Source organism: the organism of the source record quoted next, unplaced genomic scaffold, assembly GCF_019419815.1.
Source record: "Pyrus x bretschneideri cultivar Hongxiangsu unplaced genomic scaffold, Pyrus_bretschneideri_v1 Contig94, whole genome shotgun sequence".
Taxonomy (NCBI): domain Eukaryota; kingdom Viridiplantae; phylum Streptophyta; class Magnoliopsida; order Rosales; family Rosaceae; genus Pyrus; species Pyrus x bretschneideri.
The window spans coordinates 988488-1005458 of record NW_025999836.1 but is presented as its reverse complement, the minus strand read 5'-3'; the positions used below and the strand labels follow the sequence as shown (position 1 = coordinate 1005458).

General features: G+C 37.6%; 2 protein-coding genes across 2 annotated transcripts; one reads left to right on the top strand and one right to left on the bottom strand.

Moving 5' to 3' along the window:
• The first annotated feature begins 1238 nt into the window (after positions 1 to 1238).
• On the top strand, positions 1239 to 5180 carry LOC103966027. The gene is made up of 8 exons (XM_009379141.3): positions 1239 to 1537; positions 2185 to 2673; positions 3393 to 3558; positions 3739 to 4036; positions 4162 to 4234; positions 4304 to 4394; positions 4524 to 4603; positions 4779 to 5180. Exons 1-8 carry the CDS (start codon positions 1460 to 1462, stop codon positions 5007 to 5009), a joined length of 1506 nt encoding a protein of 501 aa, XP_009377416.1. The 5' UTR covers positions 1239 to 1459; the 3' UTR covers positions 5010 to 5180.
• A 197-nt stretch (positions 5181 to 5377) lies between these two features.
• LOC103966028 (WD repeat-containing protein 20 homolog) lies at positions 5378 to 10572 on the bottom strand. Its single transcript, XM_009379142.3, has 11 exons — positions 10022 to 10572; positions 9244 to 9558; positions 9045 to 9153; positions 8700 to 8793; positions 7828 to 7915; positions 7638 to 7721; positions 6993 to 7089; positions 6798 to 6885; positions 6522 to 6627; positions 6309 to 6401; positions 5378 to 6035 (listed from the first exon to the last, which is right to left on the bottom strand). Exons 1-11 carry the CDS (start codon positions 10187 to 10189, stop codon positions 5640 to 5642), a joined length of 1638 nt encoding a protein of 545 aa, XP_009377417.2. The 5' UTR covers positions 10190 to 10572; the 3' UTR covers positions 5378 to 5639.
• Positions 10573 to 16971: the final 6399 nt, after the last annotated feature.

The following is a 16971-nucleotide window of genomic DNA, read 5'->3' as shown; positions in this document are numbered from 1 at the left end:
TTTATTTATTTTGTATGTATAACACTTAAGAAATTGAATCGTATGTATATTTAAGCCAATCCAATGATCACCAATTTTTTAAAATTTAATTTAATATATATATATATATAATTATTATAGTTTTTAGGGATATAAAATTTAATTTAATATATATATAATTTAATATATATATATATATACACACTTTATGTCGCTTAAAAGCGACACTAGTATTTAAAAATTATTAAAATAATGTTTACGTCGGTTTAAAAGCGACACTAGTATTTAAAAATTATTAAAATATATGTTTACGTCGGTTTAAAAGCGACATAAAAATTTAATAACGCTTATAAGCGACAGTAAATCCGACGTCATGTTCAGTTAATGTCGCAACTGCCTAATCCGCTACTATATTAGATTAAAGCGACACCACCCTCCGACACTATAGCCCCCTTTTGTAGTAGTGTATATATCTATTTGGAAAAATTAGGTTCCCATCCCTATTTTCCCTACTTCATTAATTAAAACCTTTTTCTTTTTCAATTTTTTTATCAAAGTCCTTAGATTTTAATAAATGCCATTAATTATTTCAATCATAAAATATTTTTTATTTCTAAATATATTCATTTAGTGGTAGAAACGTTACATTTGTTATATTTATATTCATGGCTAAATTTTTTATCATATATTTTTATTTTTTAGTTTGTATCCATTTTTAATTTGCAATCTTGTTTTTTAATTTGTACAAATTTTCTTTTCAATTTTAATTTGTACCCAAATATTAATTCCTTTTTGTGCCCATATTTTTTAAACTTTTATTTGTATTTGTATCTATATTTTTTAATTTATTTGTACCCATTTTTAATTTTGCTAAATGTACCCATGCTAATTATATGTATTTATTTTATCTTTTAAAATATTTCAACAGTTAACTTTTAAAATATGTTAGTAATTATGTGGGTACATTAAATATTACTCTAAATTTGATTTTTAAGTATTTATTATATTTAAAAATATTATTTGAATTTGTTTAAATTTCATAATTTGTGGGACCTTAAATGCATAAATGCATGAATTTTATGCATGAATTAAATATTTTAAATGAGGCTAAGAATCTCGATTAAAATATTTAAACAAACAAGATTTTAGTCTAACAATTAAATTAATTAGGGACATGAATCAAAATGACCCATTCCATTTCCATAACGGGAATGCAAAGGATTGTCCAAATTTGTCACCGCAAACTTGCAAAGCCCAAAACATGCCAAAACGCTAAAACCCTTTTAATGCTTGACGACGCCGAACGAGCCTTCCTATCCCCCTCCCTTGCAGTAACTGCGGGCCCTTGAATTGCTTGAGACTCAGTCTGAGGAGAGAGACTCTCAGCTGCCTCTCTCTCTGCTTTTTTCAGCTCCTCTGCCCCTTCCCTCTAGTGGGTTTTAGTGTTTTTTGCAGAACCTGTAGCAGTAGCTTTTGAGCTATGGCGACTGAAGATGAAAGCATCGTTAAAAATGGTGGCAACATTTTCACCAACGAAGCTGAGCCTTCAGCCCACATGGTACCCCATTTTTTTTTGAAAATTCTTTGGTGGATTGTTCTTATATATTTGTTTCCTGCCTTCCGTTTTCCCCACTTGTTGCTTCAATCCGTTTAAGACTTTATCAGATATTTGTTTGTGAATTGTGAAATTTCTAAGTTCGTATTAGTTTTCTTCCTTAATCTCTTGTTCTTTTTTACTTAAACTGGGTTAATGCATGATTAAACTGCCGATTATTATACTTTCAATCTTAAGTTGGTATCTGTATAACTATGAAATTCAAGTTGTAAGCATCCAAATCCTTTTAGAACTAGTCAGGGTTTACACTGTTATTGTTTTCGTGTTATATTTCTGTGTGTTTTTCTTAATTTTTTGGGTAAAAAGAAGATGCCTTTCTGTTTGTTTTCAAAATTCTGTGTTTTCATGATGTTCTTAACGAGGAACAATTCATATGATTTTGCTCTATTGTAATTTCTAACATCTATGCCAGAGAAAATATATTGACTCGTGCGAGTTCTTCGCTATTCATTTCTCATCTTATTGTGCATCATAGACATGATTGTCTGAGATTGTTGTATAACTAGTAGTTGATCAGGTAAAGACACTGTGTTTGTAGAATGCATATTTTTCTGATCCTGAATAATCTTTCTTTTGTTATTCTCTCACAGGGTGGAGATTCCACTGAGATAATTGAAGAAGCTCCTCCTGACCATCCATGGAGACGACAGAACCTTGTGTTACAGATACCTCCAAGAACTCTTGAGGATGCCAAAGAAGATTTTGTAAGCATAAACATGCCCCCAACGCCGAGTCCCACTCCCAAAAGAGTAAACTTCTCCCCATTACCCAGCCCTATTGTAGCCAAAATCAGTGGTTCCCCAGGTCCCTCATCATCAAAAACTAAATCAACCACAAAAAGAAGTCTCCTTCCAAAACTAAGTTTCAAACATCGGAACACTACTTCGGAGATTCAGAAGGCCGCCGCTCTAGCACTAGGAGGCTTACCTGCAGGGACACGTGAGAAGCCTACAATTCCAAGGGCCTGGTCCTTTACAAAGCTTTTAACTCCCAGAATGAAAAATACATCATCCTTGCCTGTAACTCCAATTGCTCACTCAAATCCAGAGTCTATGCATGGCAGGAACACAACTGATCTGGTGAGTACTGTTTTGTTGAGAAGAATTCAAGTTGACCATAATTTACGGAAATTTTATAATAACAAAGAATCTTAAATAGAATTTGATGTCTCATGCTTTTCATATGTTTATGGAATCTGTGTAAGTTTTCCTATATTTTGGCAATTCTGCTTGCTTGCTAATCTTCGACAGTTTTCTGTTAGAAGAAAACTAAGGTATGTTTATAGTCGGTTTCCTCAACATCGTATGTTCTAGTGGTGGTGCACCACCCTTGTGATGGGTTCCCTGACTTTCCCCCTTAATTTCTTGTACTGCTTCCACTGAAAATATCAATGGGACCAAAAGACAACCTTTTCGCCTTCTCTTGATGACTTAGAGAATAAATGAAGTGGGTGTTAATCATAATCGTCCATCGGTGCACCACACAGAATTTTTTTTAGCGGAGGCTAAACATTGGTTCCTATTCTTTTGTCTATCAAGTTGAGTTCCTACAGTGGGTTGCAATGCCCTTTCATTTTATGATGTTCCAAAAGTTTGTTTCTTTTAAATTACTTCCATAAGGTGCTTTTCTTAGAACTTTCATCAGATCAGCGCTTTAAGCCTTGAGCTCTGCATCCTGAGATGGCATCTGAGTGCGTCTACTTGTTGCACACATTTTATAAGGAACAAGTATTTCTAGCATAGTTATTTTGTCTCAATTAGCCCTCACAGATATGTTTACATGATTCTCTACTTTGCAGAAAGCAGAGGCCCAACGACCTATTCACCGTTCACTTTCAGTCCCTGCAATTAATAAAGATGGAAGTATATGTGTAGGCAGTGTCATTCGTGTAGTTCCAACCACGCCACGAGTGGCTGAAGGGATTGTCACGACAACATCAAGCACATCCCCTGTAAATGACACTGGTAAGTCCTACTTCTAATTGTCTCTGTCCATATCGACAAAAACCATTCCTATTCCTTTACAAATGCACCTGAGTGCCATGATATACCAATTGTCCGTGTTTTCAGATTGTAGCTACCTTTGATCCTGCTTTTGTAACTTGTGATAACCAACCTATGCCTTATCTTAGTCTTGCGGTTCAGGTGGAAGCAATGATGGTGGTGAAGATATTGCTGAAGAAGAAGCTGTTTGTCGAATTTGCTTAGTTGAGCTGGGTGAAGACGCTGACACCCTCAAGATGGAATGCAGATGTAAAGGCGACCTTGCTCTTGCCCACCAAGAATGTGCTGTAAAATGGTTCAGCATTAAAGGTAATAAAAAATGTGATGTGTGCGGAGAAGAGGTTCAGAACCTACCGGTCACCCTTCTACGAATTCAAAATTCTCAGGCCGTTAATTTTCGACCAAGTAGAGCACAGCAGGCTGAGGCTACTCAATATAGGCAAGTGACAATTTTCAACTGTTGTAATGCTCGGGAGCGGAAATTTCTGCACTTGCTGTGTCTTTATTGTGTTCGATACCACCTCCTAGGATGGTATAACTAATAATGCATGCAAATTTTGTCAGGGTTTGGCAGGATGTTCCCATCCTTGTCATAGTCAGCATGCTTGCTTACTTCTGTTTTCTTGAGCAGCTTCTGGTACGTCATTCAACTTCGTTATGCTTTTCTTTCTTAGCCTTTCAAATTCTAATTAAATCACATGGACAGGTGGGGAAAATGGGATCGGGTGCAATTGCTCTTTCTCTTCCTTTTTCCTGCATTTTGGGTCTTCTGGCATCCATGACATCGAGCACGATGGGTAAGCTAACTTTGAAATACTTTTGTCATGCAATAGTTTGCGTTGCATGGATTCAGTGATTTTCCTTCCAGTATAAAAAATAGAATTCAATGATCGTTCTGTTTTACTGACTGAGAAATTTGTGCTCAGTGAGAAGAAGATATGTCTGGATTTATGCAACTATTCAGTTTGTACTGGTGGTTCTCGCGTCACATCTACTTTATTCATTGGTAAGAGTTACTCCTGTAATCAAGCAGCGGGTAGGATTTTTCAAAATTTTGGCTACAAATGCTTAGAACAAAAAAACGCTGATCAAAATAGTGAGGGACGTGCGAATGCACTTCTTGAATATGCTTGTTCGCCTTATTGGTAACAATGTCTTAAATTTTCTTGTTCGGTCCACAGATTCACATGCAGGCAGTTCTGGCTCTTCTCCTCGCCACCTTTTCAGGATTTGGAGTTACAATGTGTGGAAATTCTATCATTGTCAAGGCTTCGGGATTGAGGGAAAGATGGCGTTCTCAGGAGTCAAATCAACAGCGTGGTTCTCAGGAGGTGGCGCAGCCGAATCAATCACCCCAGAATACACGACGTACACAGACGGATCCCCAACAGCGGGAAAATGAACTCGAATGAGCAGAAGTTACTCATGGCAGCTGACTTCTCTACCTTAGCATGCACGAATGCCGACGCGGCGTACCAAAGGAAAGTCTGGCTGTAAACTGATACGAAATATAGCACATGTTAAGCGTTGTACATAAACTATTTGTACATATAGTTTGGCCTTGAGAGCCACATTGTTCGGCTCATCCTTCGTTATGATTTTGCGAAAAAAGTATCAGAACGTCTTGCTCTGTTCTTCGTAGACTTTAAGAATGCATTACGTGCTGAAAAGTGGACTTTCGCTCCGTTGCACTGATGAGATGAAACATATTTCGAGGGAGCAAACATCGTATCATTCGTGTAGGTCAGCAAATATATTCTAGCAAAAAGCCGTTTCGTAATTACAAATGGGGGTTTTCTCCCTCCCAACCTCTTACTGCCTTCAATGACATTTTTGTCTATACAATAGAAACAGTTGGTCGCATCGCAATGCCAATCAGATTATGCTCACGAAAGTGCTTTTTTGTCTGCAAAACCAACTGGACAACAAGAGAAAAATTGCTACACAGGCAAATAGGTAGAAACTGTAACTCGATGGGAAAAATTATCGAAAAAAGAAAAAAAACAGAGAAACTTGTGTTGCCTTGTCTGACGACAGTCTGGTCATTGCTTGTAACCCGAACTGCCAACCTTGACTGAGGACAAAGGCTTTTCCTTCGAGCTGGTACTTAATTCGGACGAGTTGTTTGATTGGGTTTCTGAAACCCCAGGTCTCACCCAAACTTTTATATGCCCGTCTCGGCAGACAGTAAGAACGGATTCTTGGGTAAACATCACGCCAGAGAGGGGTTCAGTGTGTACCCGGTGAGCAACCAACGGTGATAATTTTGGAACATCTCGCAAGCTTGGAGCAGGCTGCAGAGTACCTACTGGAAGTGCATTGTCCCAATGAGATGACTGGCTTCCAGCACTATATGTGGGGGAGCCGCCAGGAGGACATCGCCGCAATGGCACCACAATCTCATCCATTTCCAGGTCCCACAGAAGCAACTGTGTGTCCTGTACTCAAACGAAAAGTGTAAGCTGAAAAACTAACAAGATTAATCAAAGATCATCAATTCTCACAAATTCATTTTCAGCTCAGACTATCTTTCTTTTCAAATAAACTTAAGCCTTGTATCTTGAGTTTTAGGACGATGAGAAAGGCAGTGACCAATAAAAGTTTACAGAAAAGGATTACAACTAATCAAACTACGGCATTTTTTTCACATGAGATATTTGATTATGTAAATACACAAATTTTGACACATCCAACAATTATTTTTCTGATACCTGACCGACAGAGCCAAACCGGTACATGACAGTCTCCCCCATACCATCTGAATTTGGTGACGACCAATACGAATCAAACGCCACTCCACTAACCTGCCAACATCATCCAGTAAGAACTTAGTAAACAAGTCACAATCGGGTAATATAACAAGCGCAATGCTATTTAAAAAAAAAAAAAAAAAAAAAAAAAAAAAAAAAAAAAAAACCACTAACCCAAGAGTTGTGCCCCTCTCCCCATGCTACAACTTTCCGATCTTCCATGCTCCAAACTTGAACTAGATCATCTTCACCTCCTGTCAGTATGTATTTTCCATCCATACTGTTCCAATTTCAATCAATCATACTATCCTCTCAAAAGTATAATAATATCTTTATGCAAAAAAGGCCAAATAAAAAAGAAGTTCAAAATTCACTGGTCATTTACAAGATCGGAACAATATTATAAAAACTAGCAGCAAGCTTCAATAGAAAACCAGTAAAGATGCACACCTCCAAGTGCAACATAAAAGGGCCCCATAGTAACTTTTGCCACCACATATAAGTTGCTGTTTTGAGTAGTCAAAAACACGTAGATAACCTGCATTCAGTAATTAAATTTAGTTCATATTTAACCTAATGCATAAAAGGATCCTTGAACCAAGGAAAAAAAAGAGCAATTGCACGGTGCAAACAATGACATTATACCATCTCTTCCAACTGTCGCCAAATAGGACCCATCAGTTGAGAAAGCAATACTATTTACCGAACCTTGGCAGATATGCCATCTGGCAGTTGGGTTACTCTGCACACACATAACAGGAAGTCAGCAGCAAAATGGTAGTTGGAAAAGGAAATAGAAATTCCGCTTTTCAGATATACATTTCCCCTTATAACTATCTGACGTTTATCAGTCATATGTTGATGCAATGCAGCCTTCAGTAAATAACCACAATGATATTCCAGTATAATGGACATGAACCTGTAAGATCTCAAACAGAAATTAATTAACTGATAGATTTTGTTTGGACAACTTAACATTTGAGAACATTGTAGGTTAAAATAGCCTAGCAAATGAAGACCGAGTTTCACAAGTCTCAAACGGTGCCTGTAGTAGACTAGGAATCTACACTGTCGATTAATAACCAAACTACAGCACCCAAAAAAATTTATATCTCAGAATATGATACAAACTTTGTTATCAAAAGGTCAACATGGTGTCTATTAACTGTCAGAAGTCTTAAATTCACCATATTGACATAGCAGCTGCATGTTGAGCCTTATCTAAATAATAGAAAAACTTTCACAGCCACTTTTAGAAGAAATAGGAACATGGGGAACACAACTCAATACCTTATTATAACGTGCATGCGAAACTGAAAATTGAGCTGGATCTTTGATAACAGGGAATGAGGAATCGCCTGCCCCATCTTTGCTCTAGAAAGAAATAAAGATAAATAAAAATCAAATCAAATTACCTAATATACATGGAAAAAAAAAGGTAAAGTTAGCGAAAAGTATTTTTCCGATAATAGAGGCTTGCCTTTTCATATACATACAGATTCCCATCGGCATAAGCGACAACAAAAGCACCGTCACCACCAGGAACCCATGCAATACTAGTACAACGGCTGTTGAAAACAGGTATTAATCAAGCTACTCCACAAAAGCGTCCAAAAAAAAAAAATCAAAGAGTCACAATGCTCTCAAATGATACCCATTGAGGAAATGACACACAAGCAAAAAATCAGTCCAAATGCATAATAGTCCAAGTTACAGGGACTAAATTCACCAGTTCAGTTAGACCCAAATCATAGGATACGGGGATGTTAGCTAATATTTTATAAACAAAAGATCCAAAATTTACAATAAGGCATCAAAACGGCCTCAGCCAAGCATCTACTAAAACATTCTTGAAACCAAAAGATCCAGACTCCACATTGGACTACTGAAAATGGCCGGTGTGAGAGAACAAGAATCAGTCCTTGCAAGAGTGATGAAACAAGACAGTACGCACTAACTTGCAGCCATGTGTAGAGAGAAAATTATACTGTTCAATGTGAAGCCTAAACCAGAAATAGACTAAGATCCACAGCCACTTAGAGTGTTCTATTTTCCTTTTTTGATCGTTAAGCTACCTTCTAAACTCTACAGAAGCCAACTTAAAAATTCAAATATACCAACCCGTACTGCATCAATGAACAAATTGTAGAGTAGTTCTTCAGCTTATTCTAAGCCATTCAACATTACAGAAACAACCATTACTTTCGAACCTCCTATAAAGAAAGCATTTAATGATTTAATCTACTTCTAGTTTCAAGCTGTCTTTGAAATATATAAGCTAAAAATGAGTAAAAATTTTACAGTTGTATATTCATCCAAATTATTAAAAATATGAGAGAATCCTATTCTTACCTGTTACTAACAGAGCCATCTTTGTTATAATGCTGAGCACCTACAAGCTTCTTTCCAACATCCTGCAATTGCTGTCTCAGTGACACTAAGTAGACTACAAAAATAAACATACAACCATTCAAAATATTTTAACTTCATACAAAATAAAATTAAAAGAGGGGTGTGCTATCCACACACCCCATTTTACTTCTCACACACCCCTTGATAATTTCTGTCCGTTGATCTTCTTCAATTCAACCAATCCGACGGCTGAAAATTAAAAAGGTGTGTGAGAAGTAAAATGGGGTGTGTGGATATCACACCCCTTAAAAGATTGTGATTTCAAATGCAAGCAAACATTTGTACCATCACCACAACTCAACCCAATAATCAAATCATGACCATCCTTCGCATCTTGATCAAATGCGTGGCAGACAGGGTTTGAATTACTGAAATGTATAGACTTTATTGGATCCTACATGCACAAGAAACCAATCATAAACCAATCCCAGCTCCTAATCTACAAAAGCAACTCCTAAACCTACAAAAGAAAATCCTAAAATACCTTGTCTTGAGAATTCAAATCACTGATGAAGATCGCATCCCCCTCATTGAAGATCAAATAATTCCCTTTCCCATCAAAATTCGAAGTAGAAGTCGAAGTACTCGAACTGGAAGCCACCAAAGACCCAACTCTACTACTCGCACTGACACTCTTACCTCCTCCATTCCCTGCAACAAAGCTAAGCGCCCGGGTCCCATTACCACCACCCAACAACCTTGCTGCAGCTGAACGTACGCCACTTCCAGTGCTGAAGCTTGAAGATGGCGCGGTCGGGGTTGATGGAGCAGGTTTATCCTTAAGATTTGCCAATGTTGCCTGACAATCAACAACCCAGAAAGCTTTTAACTTACATATCACGAATCGGAAATGAAGAAAATACTTGCAGAGTAACTGAACTATAAACTATTTACAGGTATAAGTTAGTTGAATTCATCCAAAACTGCACTAAAAAAATTAAACTTTACGAAAATGTCAAAGTAGGATTAATTATTTCGAATACTGGGTCTTGAAGCACCTCATATTTCCAGCATTAACATTTCTTTCAACAATTAACCTAAAAAATTACACACTCCAAACAAATCCCAGAAAATTAAATTCCAATCTTCAATTTTCTAGCACATGAGTCATAAATATTGATAAAACCCCTAAACAATCGCCATTACCAAAAACAGAAAAGGCCACAGCTTTACAAAAAAAAAACCCCAAAAATTGCTACTCGAAAAAGAAAAATTCCCAATAAGGGCAACGAAAGAAATTAACGGCGGAAAATTCAGTGCACCTGAGTGACGGTTTTGCCATGGCCGTAGTGAAGGAGCCCCGAAGGATGCGTCTTCTCGTACTGAAGCTTGTACTTTCCCTCAGGGGTTTTGAAATAGGTCTTGAGACCCGGCGACTGAGCGTTGCTAGACGACGCCGTTTGCATCATACCGTTGGCCGTACTGATCATGGTGTCGTCGTTGTCGATTAGAATATGCCTGGGAGCATACGATCATGACCCCTCCTAGGGTTTGGAATGCTTCAACTTTTTGGTTCTTCCGGGTTCGAAATCGATAGGAGAGACGTGGGTTTTGCTCCGTTTTTGCGTTATCGTGCTCTCGCGGGGGCTTCAATGGCTTCCAGATCAAATGGCTTGGACCGTCTGGTTTGCGGCTTTTTTTTTTTTTTTCCTCTTTGCGGCTTATGTGACAAGTGTTTGTTGGTAAGTTTTCAAGGATGGAGATTTAACACTGTGCTACCAGTCAATGGAGCGGACGGCTAGGATCCGAGTAATTTTTTTTTTTTTTTCGGAGGGTAATGTAACTTCGGATAGTGAGAGTTTTGACGAAGCAGCAAATAAAGGGAGGAGATTGGATTTGATGATTCAAACTGGGGGGAAGAGGTTGGTTTTGTTTACTTTTGGGGGCTTTCCTTGTTGAAAAAACAAAATTGGGACTTCAAACAATGTATTAAATTTGAAAGTGTTGTAAAATCGACGGTGTGTACAGTGGAATAAATAAAACAAGATATAAAATTTACAAGATTCCTCTATAGCTAGTGTGACTGGAGTACGTCCTCGGAGCAGCAATGGTGCCTTCATTATAATTTAGAATAATAGGAGTACAAAATAACTCTCTGTTATCTCCTCTCCTCTTCCTCTCTTTTCTCTCTTCCTCTTCTGTGAACTTATATTTTTTGATGTTGTGTGGAGTTTGTATTTATATAGAAAATAGGAGTCATATGAGGCAAGCTTCGGCAAACAGTGGAAGGGCCCATTATTTAATTCTTTGAGTGGACATCCATTGTTCTACAACGCTCCCCCTTGGATGGCCATAAGTCTTTGATTGACTCGTTAAAATCTTGATCTGTTTTTGGATGCTCCCCCTAATGAGTAGTACCATATATGTTGTGCTTGTTGACTTTCCACATGCTTGTTCTTGAACTGGGATGAAGGGCCTTCTGCTAGACTTTATCCAAAGGTCTAAATTTACTTCATTTATCTGGAGCTAAATTTGATTCAAGGGTGGTGGACACTTGATCTTGAATCTGACTTGTGATTTCTTTAAGGGCATTGGGACTTGTTCTCGAATGAAATGGGACCACAAGCAGCTCCATGTAACAAGTGATCTTCGGCTCCGTCGGGGATGAATCGACACGTGTTTTGTTGTGCTTGTCTCCACATGCTTCAATGTATCATTTTCACTTGCCTTATTTGTTCCCCTTGCAGAAATGGTATTTTCCCTAGTTTTCCCATATGCAAGTGTGACATCTTCTCTTGCAGTATTTGTCCCCTAATGCAGGAGTGGAATGCAACCCTTGCATTTAAATGGTCATTCAGAACATCACTTCTCATCAACTCATCATGCTTGGCAACTTCAGTGTAAATAACCAACATCATATCAACAGTTGAAAATGAGTACTCGAGAGCTATGCAATGTAAGCAACCATGCAAAGATTCCAAGCAATTAGTTCTAGATCCAGAGCTTGATTCCATGTGGCGACTGATTGCTCTCTTTCTCCTTATCCTGCAGGTGAGAACAAGGACAAAGGAAATGACAGGGAGATTGCGTGATATGAGATACTCTTGCTTTCGTCCCTGATGATATGAGATACTCTTGCTATGGTGTGACTTGCTTGAAGAGGTATTCTCGGAGAAGAATAAAACTGAGTATTTCAAGATGCTTTGTTGAAGATGCATTCTCGAAGATGAGGAAAAGTTAGGTATTTTTACAGGTCTGCCTTGTTGCAGAGAACGGAGGTCGACATATATAGAGATTTCCCAATAGCAAGTAGTGGTGTTGTACCTTTACTCTTGTCAGCAACTGTGGTGTAATTAGAATAGTAAGATTTACGCATTCTCAACTTTGTCAGAAATCTTTGACAAAGTTGCATGTGATATCTGAAAAGCTGAGATTGCGTCTGAGAAATGTTGATGAACTTTGATCCAAGAAATCCGGCTTTTGAAATTTTGAGAGTGGTGCCTTTTCGATCTTCGAACAAGTGGCTCTATTGCCTTTTCTTTTATAGAGGCATCAATTGTGCTCAAAATGTATGCTTGGAAAACTGTTGCATGTAGAATTTTTCCCTTCTTGCACTTTTGAGATTTTATCTGACCTCATTTTTCCTTCATCATTTCTAAAAATGGCTTGCCCATCTAACCTTTGTTTAGATTTGAGTCTCAGTAGGGATACCGACGAGTCGCGTCAGGATAATATATGGCACCCATCATTCTCATCTTCTAATGGCCCTCTTACAGTTGAAGACTCTATGATGAGGAATAACATAACCGCTACAGTGGTAGCTAGGAATCTTCTCACTCCAAAGGATAATAGAATCCTTTCAAAACGGTCTGATGAGTCGGCCGTTCAAGACTCATTGGCTCTCAACGTTCAGTGTGCTAGTTCTATTTCCAATATGGGCCAACGCCTACTTGCTTAAACTTACCAAGTTGAATCATTGATGGCTGAGGTGCAAGTCTTAAACAAGAGATCAGATGGCTCAAGCATGAGAATAGAGTGTTACACGTGCTTGCAAATAATTACTCAACCAGCTGCAAGAATCCGAAAGTCGGATTTAAAGTGATCACCAGAGGTTTGTTGCTAGATTCCGAAAGTAAAGTAACTGATGCCTTCCCCTCCTGGTCTTTCGCCAAGTACTGGGGCGTCGCATGATCAATCTCCAGTGCCTTCTTCTTCTGGGGTACTACCGAGTACTGAGGCTCACATGAGCAACCTTTATGAAGGCTCCATCTTGTTTGTTTGTTTTAACTCATGTGTATGCACATACCTATAATTTCTCAGAAATATCAATAGATAAGCTTTATTTCATTCAATGTATTGTGCCAAATACAATAAAGCATGTACTTCACTAAAATGTGGTACTTCTGGACCAAATATCAATTTATCTTTACCCTCACGAAGATAAATGATCATTTTTAGTGCTTACATCATTTGAGTATTCAACTCATAATCTTCAATCCATATGATTCTTTAATATCATAAACATCATAGATAATATTCGTGTTGGCATATTGTTCGATCTGCAGTTCGAGACAATATTCCTTTCAACACTTTATAATCTTTCTAGACTCTTCAAGAGTCTCAATCTAATGTCATCGACTCTTGCAAGAGATTTTAGTATGTTGCAACAATATCATAGTGATAGTACTTGTAACATCCCACATCGCCCAGCGTAGTGGATCCTGTAAGCCTTATATGTATATTCACATCTCTACCTAGAACAAGGCCTTTTGGGAGCTCATTGGCTTCAGGTTCCATCAGAACTCCGAAGTTAAGCGAGTTCGCGCGAGAGCAATCCTAGGATGGGTGATCCACTGGGAAGTTCTCGTGTGAGTTCCCAGAAATAAAATCGTGAGGGCATGGTCGGGGCCCAAAATGGACAATATCGTGCTACAGTAGAGTCGAGGCCGGGATGTGGTGGGGGCCTAGGCCAGGATGTGACAGTACTCACTAAGGCAATTTATACCATCCATTGGTATTGAGTACATATTTTATGCTTTACCCTTACAGGGCTTTCTTCATGCAATTTGAATCTTTTAGGGATTTTCTACACTTTATGACACGTTTTCCTTTGAAATTTATACAGAACAACTTGCTTTCATGTATACTTGAGGGATTTACTTGTTGAGATATGATGTGGGCGATCATAACCCTTCGTATATAATTCTCCATTCATATGAACTCGTTTACAAGAGTATAATTTCAGGTATCATTGAGTAACCTTATGTCATATCATGCGATTGTATTTCACTATATTACAAATGCCCATATGTAACCTCCTTGGTTCAGCATCTTTTGACTATTTGTATTATATACACGTATATAGGTTCATTTTTTTACGTTCTTACAAAATTGTAATGGAATTGCCTTTCTCCATTTTTTGGTCAATAATCTTTCCTTTCGTTGACGGAAAAGAGTGAGACTCAATATCAACACAGCTCATTGATGAATTTAGTAGCTACTTGTAAAAACCAAAGTTACCATTGGTTATCATCAATCTGTGGTCCCATATTCTCAAGTGCATGCACATGCATAAAAACTTTTCATTTCTTTTGGATATCCATTGCCTCTTCAAGGGCATTACACTATCTCTTCCAGGATAATCATAATTTTAGAGAATGCAGATCATAACCTCTTCTTGAGCGTTATAGAGCTTGGATTGTAATCTCTACTCCTGGGAGTTGATTCATTGGAACCTATATTTCTACCATGCTTCATGCATGAGACACCAACATTCTCATGTCCGCGGATTGTCCTTTCTGGGACGTGTATCTATGCGGTGACTGTCATGAAACAAAAATGCTTCGGGAATGCAATAGTTCAGTAGTGTCATATTCTTCTTCTTTCAAATAACTGAACCTTTTGAGTTTAAGGGTCTGTCATGCTTCAGGTATGCAATAGATAAATCATTTGCTGCCTCATTATATTGTCCAATAGGGACATCAATTCTTGTAGGCACATTTGAAGCAAGTATATGTGATTTCATTCCTTTTGTTGCATTATTAAATGCATCTGGCATTTGATTGACACATCATTCAATTATTCTTACTTCATTTTCATATTGATTGCTTCGTGAATCAAAATAAGACAAATTCTCTTCGTTCTTCTGGAACGGTCTTTTCTCATCATTCTTCTGGAATTATATTTTCTCATCGTTCTTCTGGAATGATGTTATTTTCTCCCTCTAATGGCGAGAAAATTGTCTTATCAAAATGATAGTCCACAAACCACGCAGTAAACATATCCCCAGTCAAGGGTTCGAAATATTGAATGATAGATAATGAATCAAATCTAACATAAATTCCTGGTTTGTGATGATGCGCCATTTTAGTATATTGTGGCAGTGCAATAGGCACATAGATAACACGACCAAAGACTCGTAAATGTGTAATGTTTGGCTTGTGCCCAAACACGAGTTGTACTGAAAAGTATTGATGGTTAGCAACAGATCTAAAGCTAATTAATATTGCATCATGTAAAATGACATGTCCCTATATAGAAACTTGACAATTTCATTTTCATGAGCAGAGCGCGGATAATCAATTTTATCCGCTTAATAAATACTTCTACTAAACCATTTTGAGTATGGATATAAGGAACTTCTGGTGTAGACTAAGACTCTTTTGGCTTTTATTACAGTTAAGTTAAGGCACTGCGGCACTTCAAACTTATGGTACTTATCAAGGAACTTCATGTCTTGATCTTAAGGGTCAAAGGACTTCATCCCCGATCCTTTTGCATGATGGAACTTCAGGTCCAAAATGATGAGGATCAAGAAACTATAGGTTTTGATCTGATCAAGGAACTTCAAGTTCTATATATTCTTATCGTAACAAAAGATAAGTACAATAAATAAATTAAAGCAATAGGCGGTAATTCCAACCGTAGTAAATAAATTGCATTTAAGTAATTAAAACTTGTGACAAGGGCTTTAATTCAGCATCATTTACATAAATCAAAACTTAAAGCAGTAGGCGGTAAAACCATCCATAATAAATAAATTGCTTTAAAGTAAATAGAACTTGTGACAAGGGCTTTAATTTAGCACCATTTACATAAATCAAAACTTAAAGCAGTAAGCGGTAAAACCATCCATAATAAATAAATTGCTTTAAAGTAAATAGAACTTGTGAAAGGTTTTAAAGTAACATCATTCACATAAATAATAATAACATGAAATATATATATTTCCACATGGTGCCGTGCACCATCAGAAGCCTTTATATTTGTTTTTATTTTTCTTCTTTAGTCGGCACCCTTTTCCAATTTTTTTTTATTATTTTTACCAAATGGTGCCATGCACCATTCAAATTCCTTTATATTATTATTATTATTATATTTTTCTTAGGGTGCAACCAAAACCACACATTTCCAAATTTTTTTTTTTTTACATGGTGCCTCACTATTCCATAATCCCCCTATTTTTTTTATTTATTTTCCTTCCTTCTCTGTCTCTGCCAGTCTTGATCCCAGGGCTAGTTGGGTTGTTGTGGATGTCACCCAAATTTAATTTAATCAAAAGGCTACCAAAGACTGGCTTTGTTCTTGCATGACCCAGAGAACATGACATCGCGAAGCAAGAACCTCCATACAAAGACATAGATGACATCGGGGTTGATGGAGGCACAAGAGAGGGAGGCATGTGTGGAGTCAGTCCTGCCATCATCATCTCAGACAACTGAGGATTCATAGGAGTCCTTGAGATCCATTGAAAACAACGCGATCTGGGTTTCTAAGTTTGATGAGATTCTTCTAGATCTTTGGAAACCAATTGTCAAGTACAAGTTTTCTCATCTCTTGACGACTGCAGGTTGTTGTAAATTTCAATGCTCATCGAAATTTGGTGGGGCACTTCTGGCGCTGTTGGAGAGACGGAAAATTGACATACCTTTTATTATGTGAGATTTTAGCTGATGGAGGTGAGAGGTAGATAATGCTTCATCGGATTTATGGTGTTGTGCTTTCCATTGACATGAGAGTTTCTTGTGCTGATAACGTGTTGTAAAATCGACAGTGTGTGCAGTGGAATAAATAAAACAAGACACAAAATTTACAAGGTTCCTCTACAATAAGTGTGACTGGAGTACGTCCTCGGAGCAGCAGTGGTGCTGTCATTATAATTTAGAATAATAGGAGTACAAAATAACTATCTCTGTTATCTCCTCTCCTCTCCCTCTCTTTTATCTCTTCCTCTTCCGTGAACTTATATTTTTTGATGTTGTGTGGAGTTTGT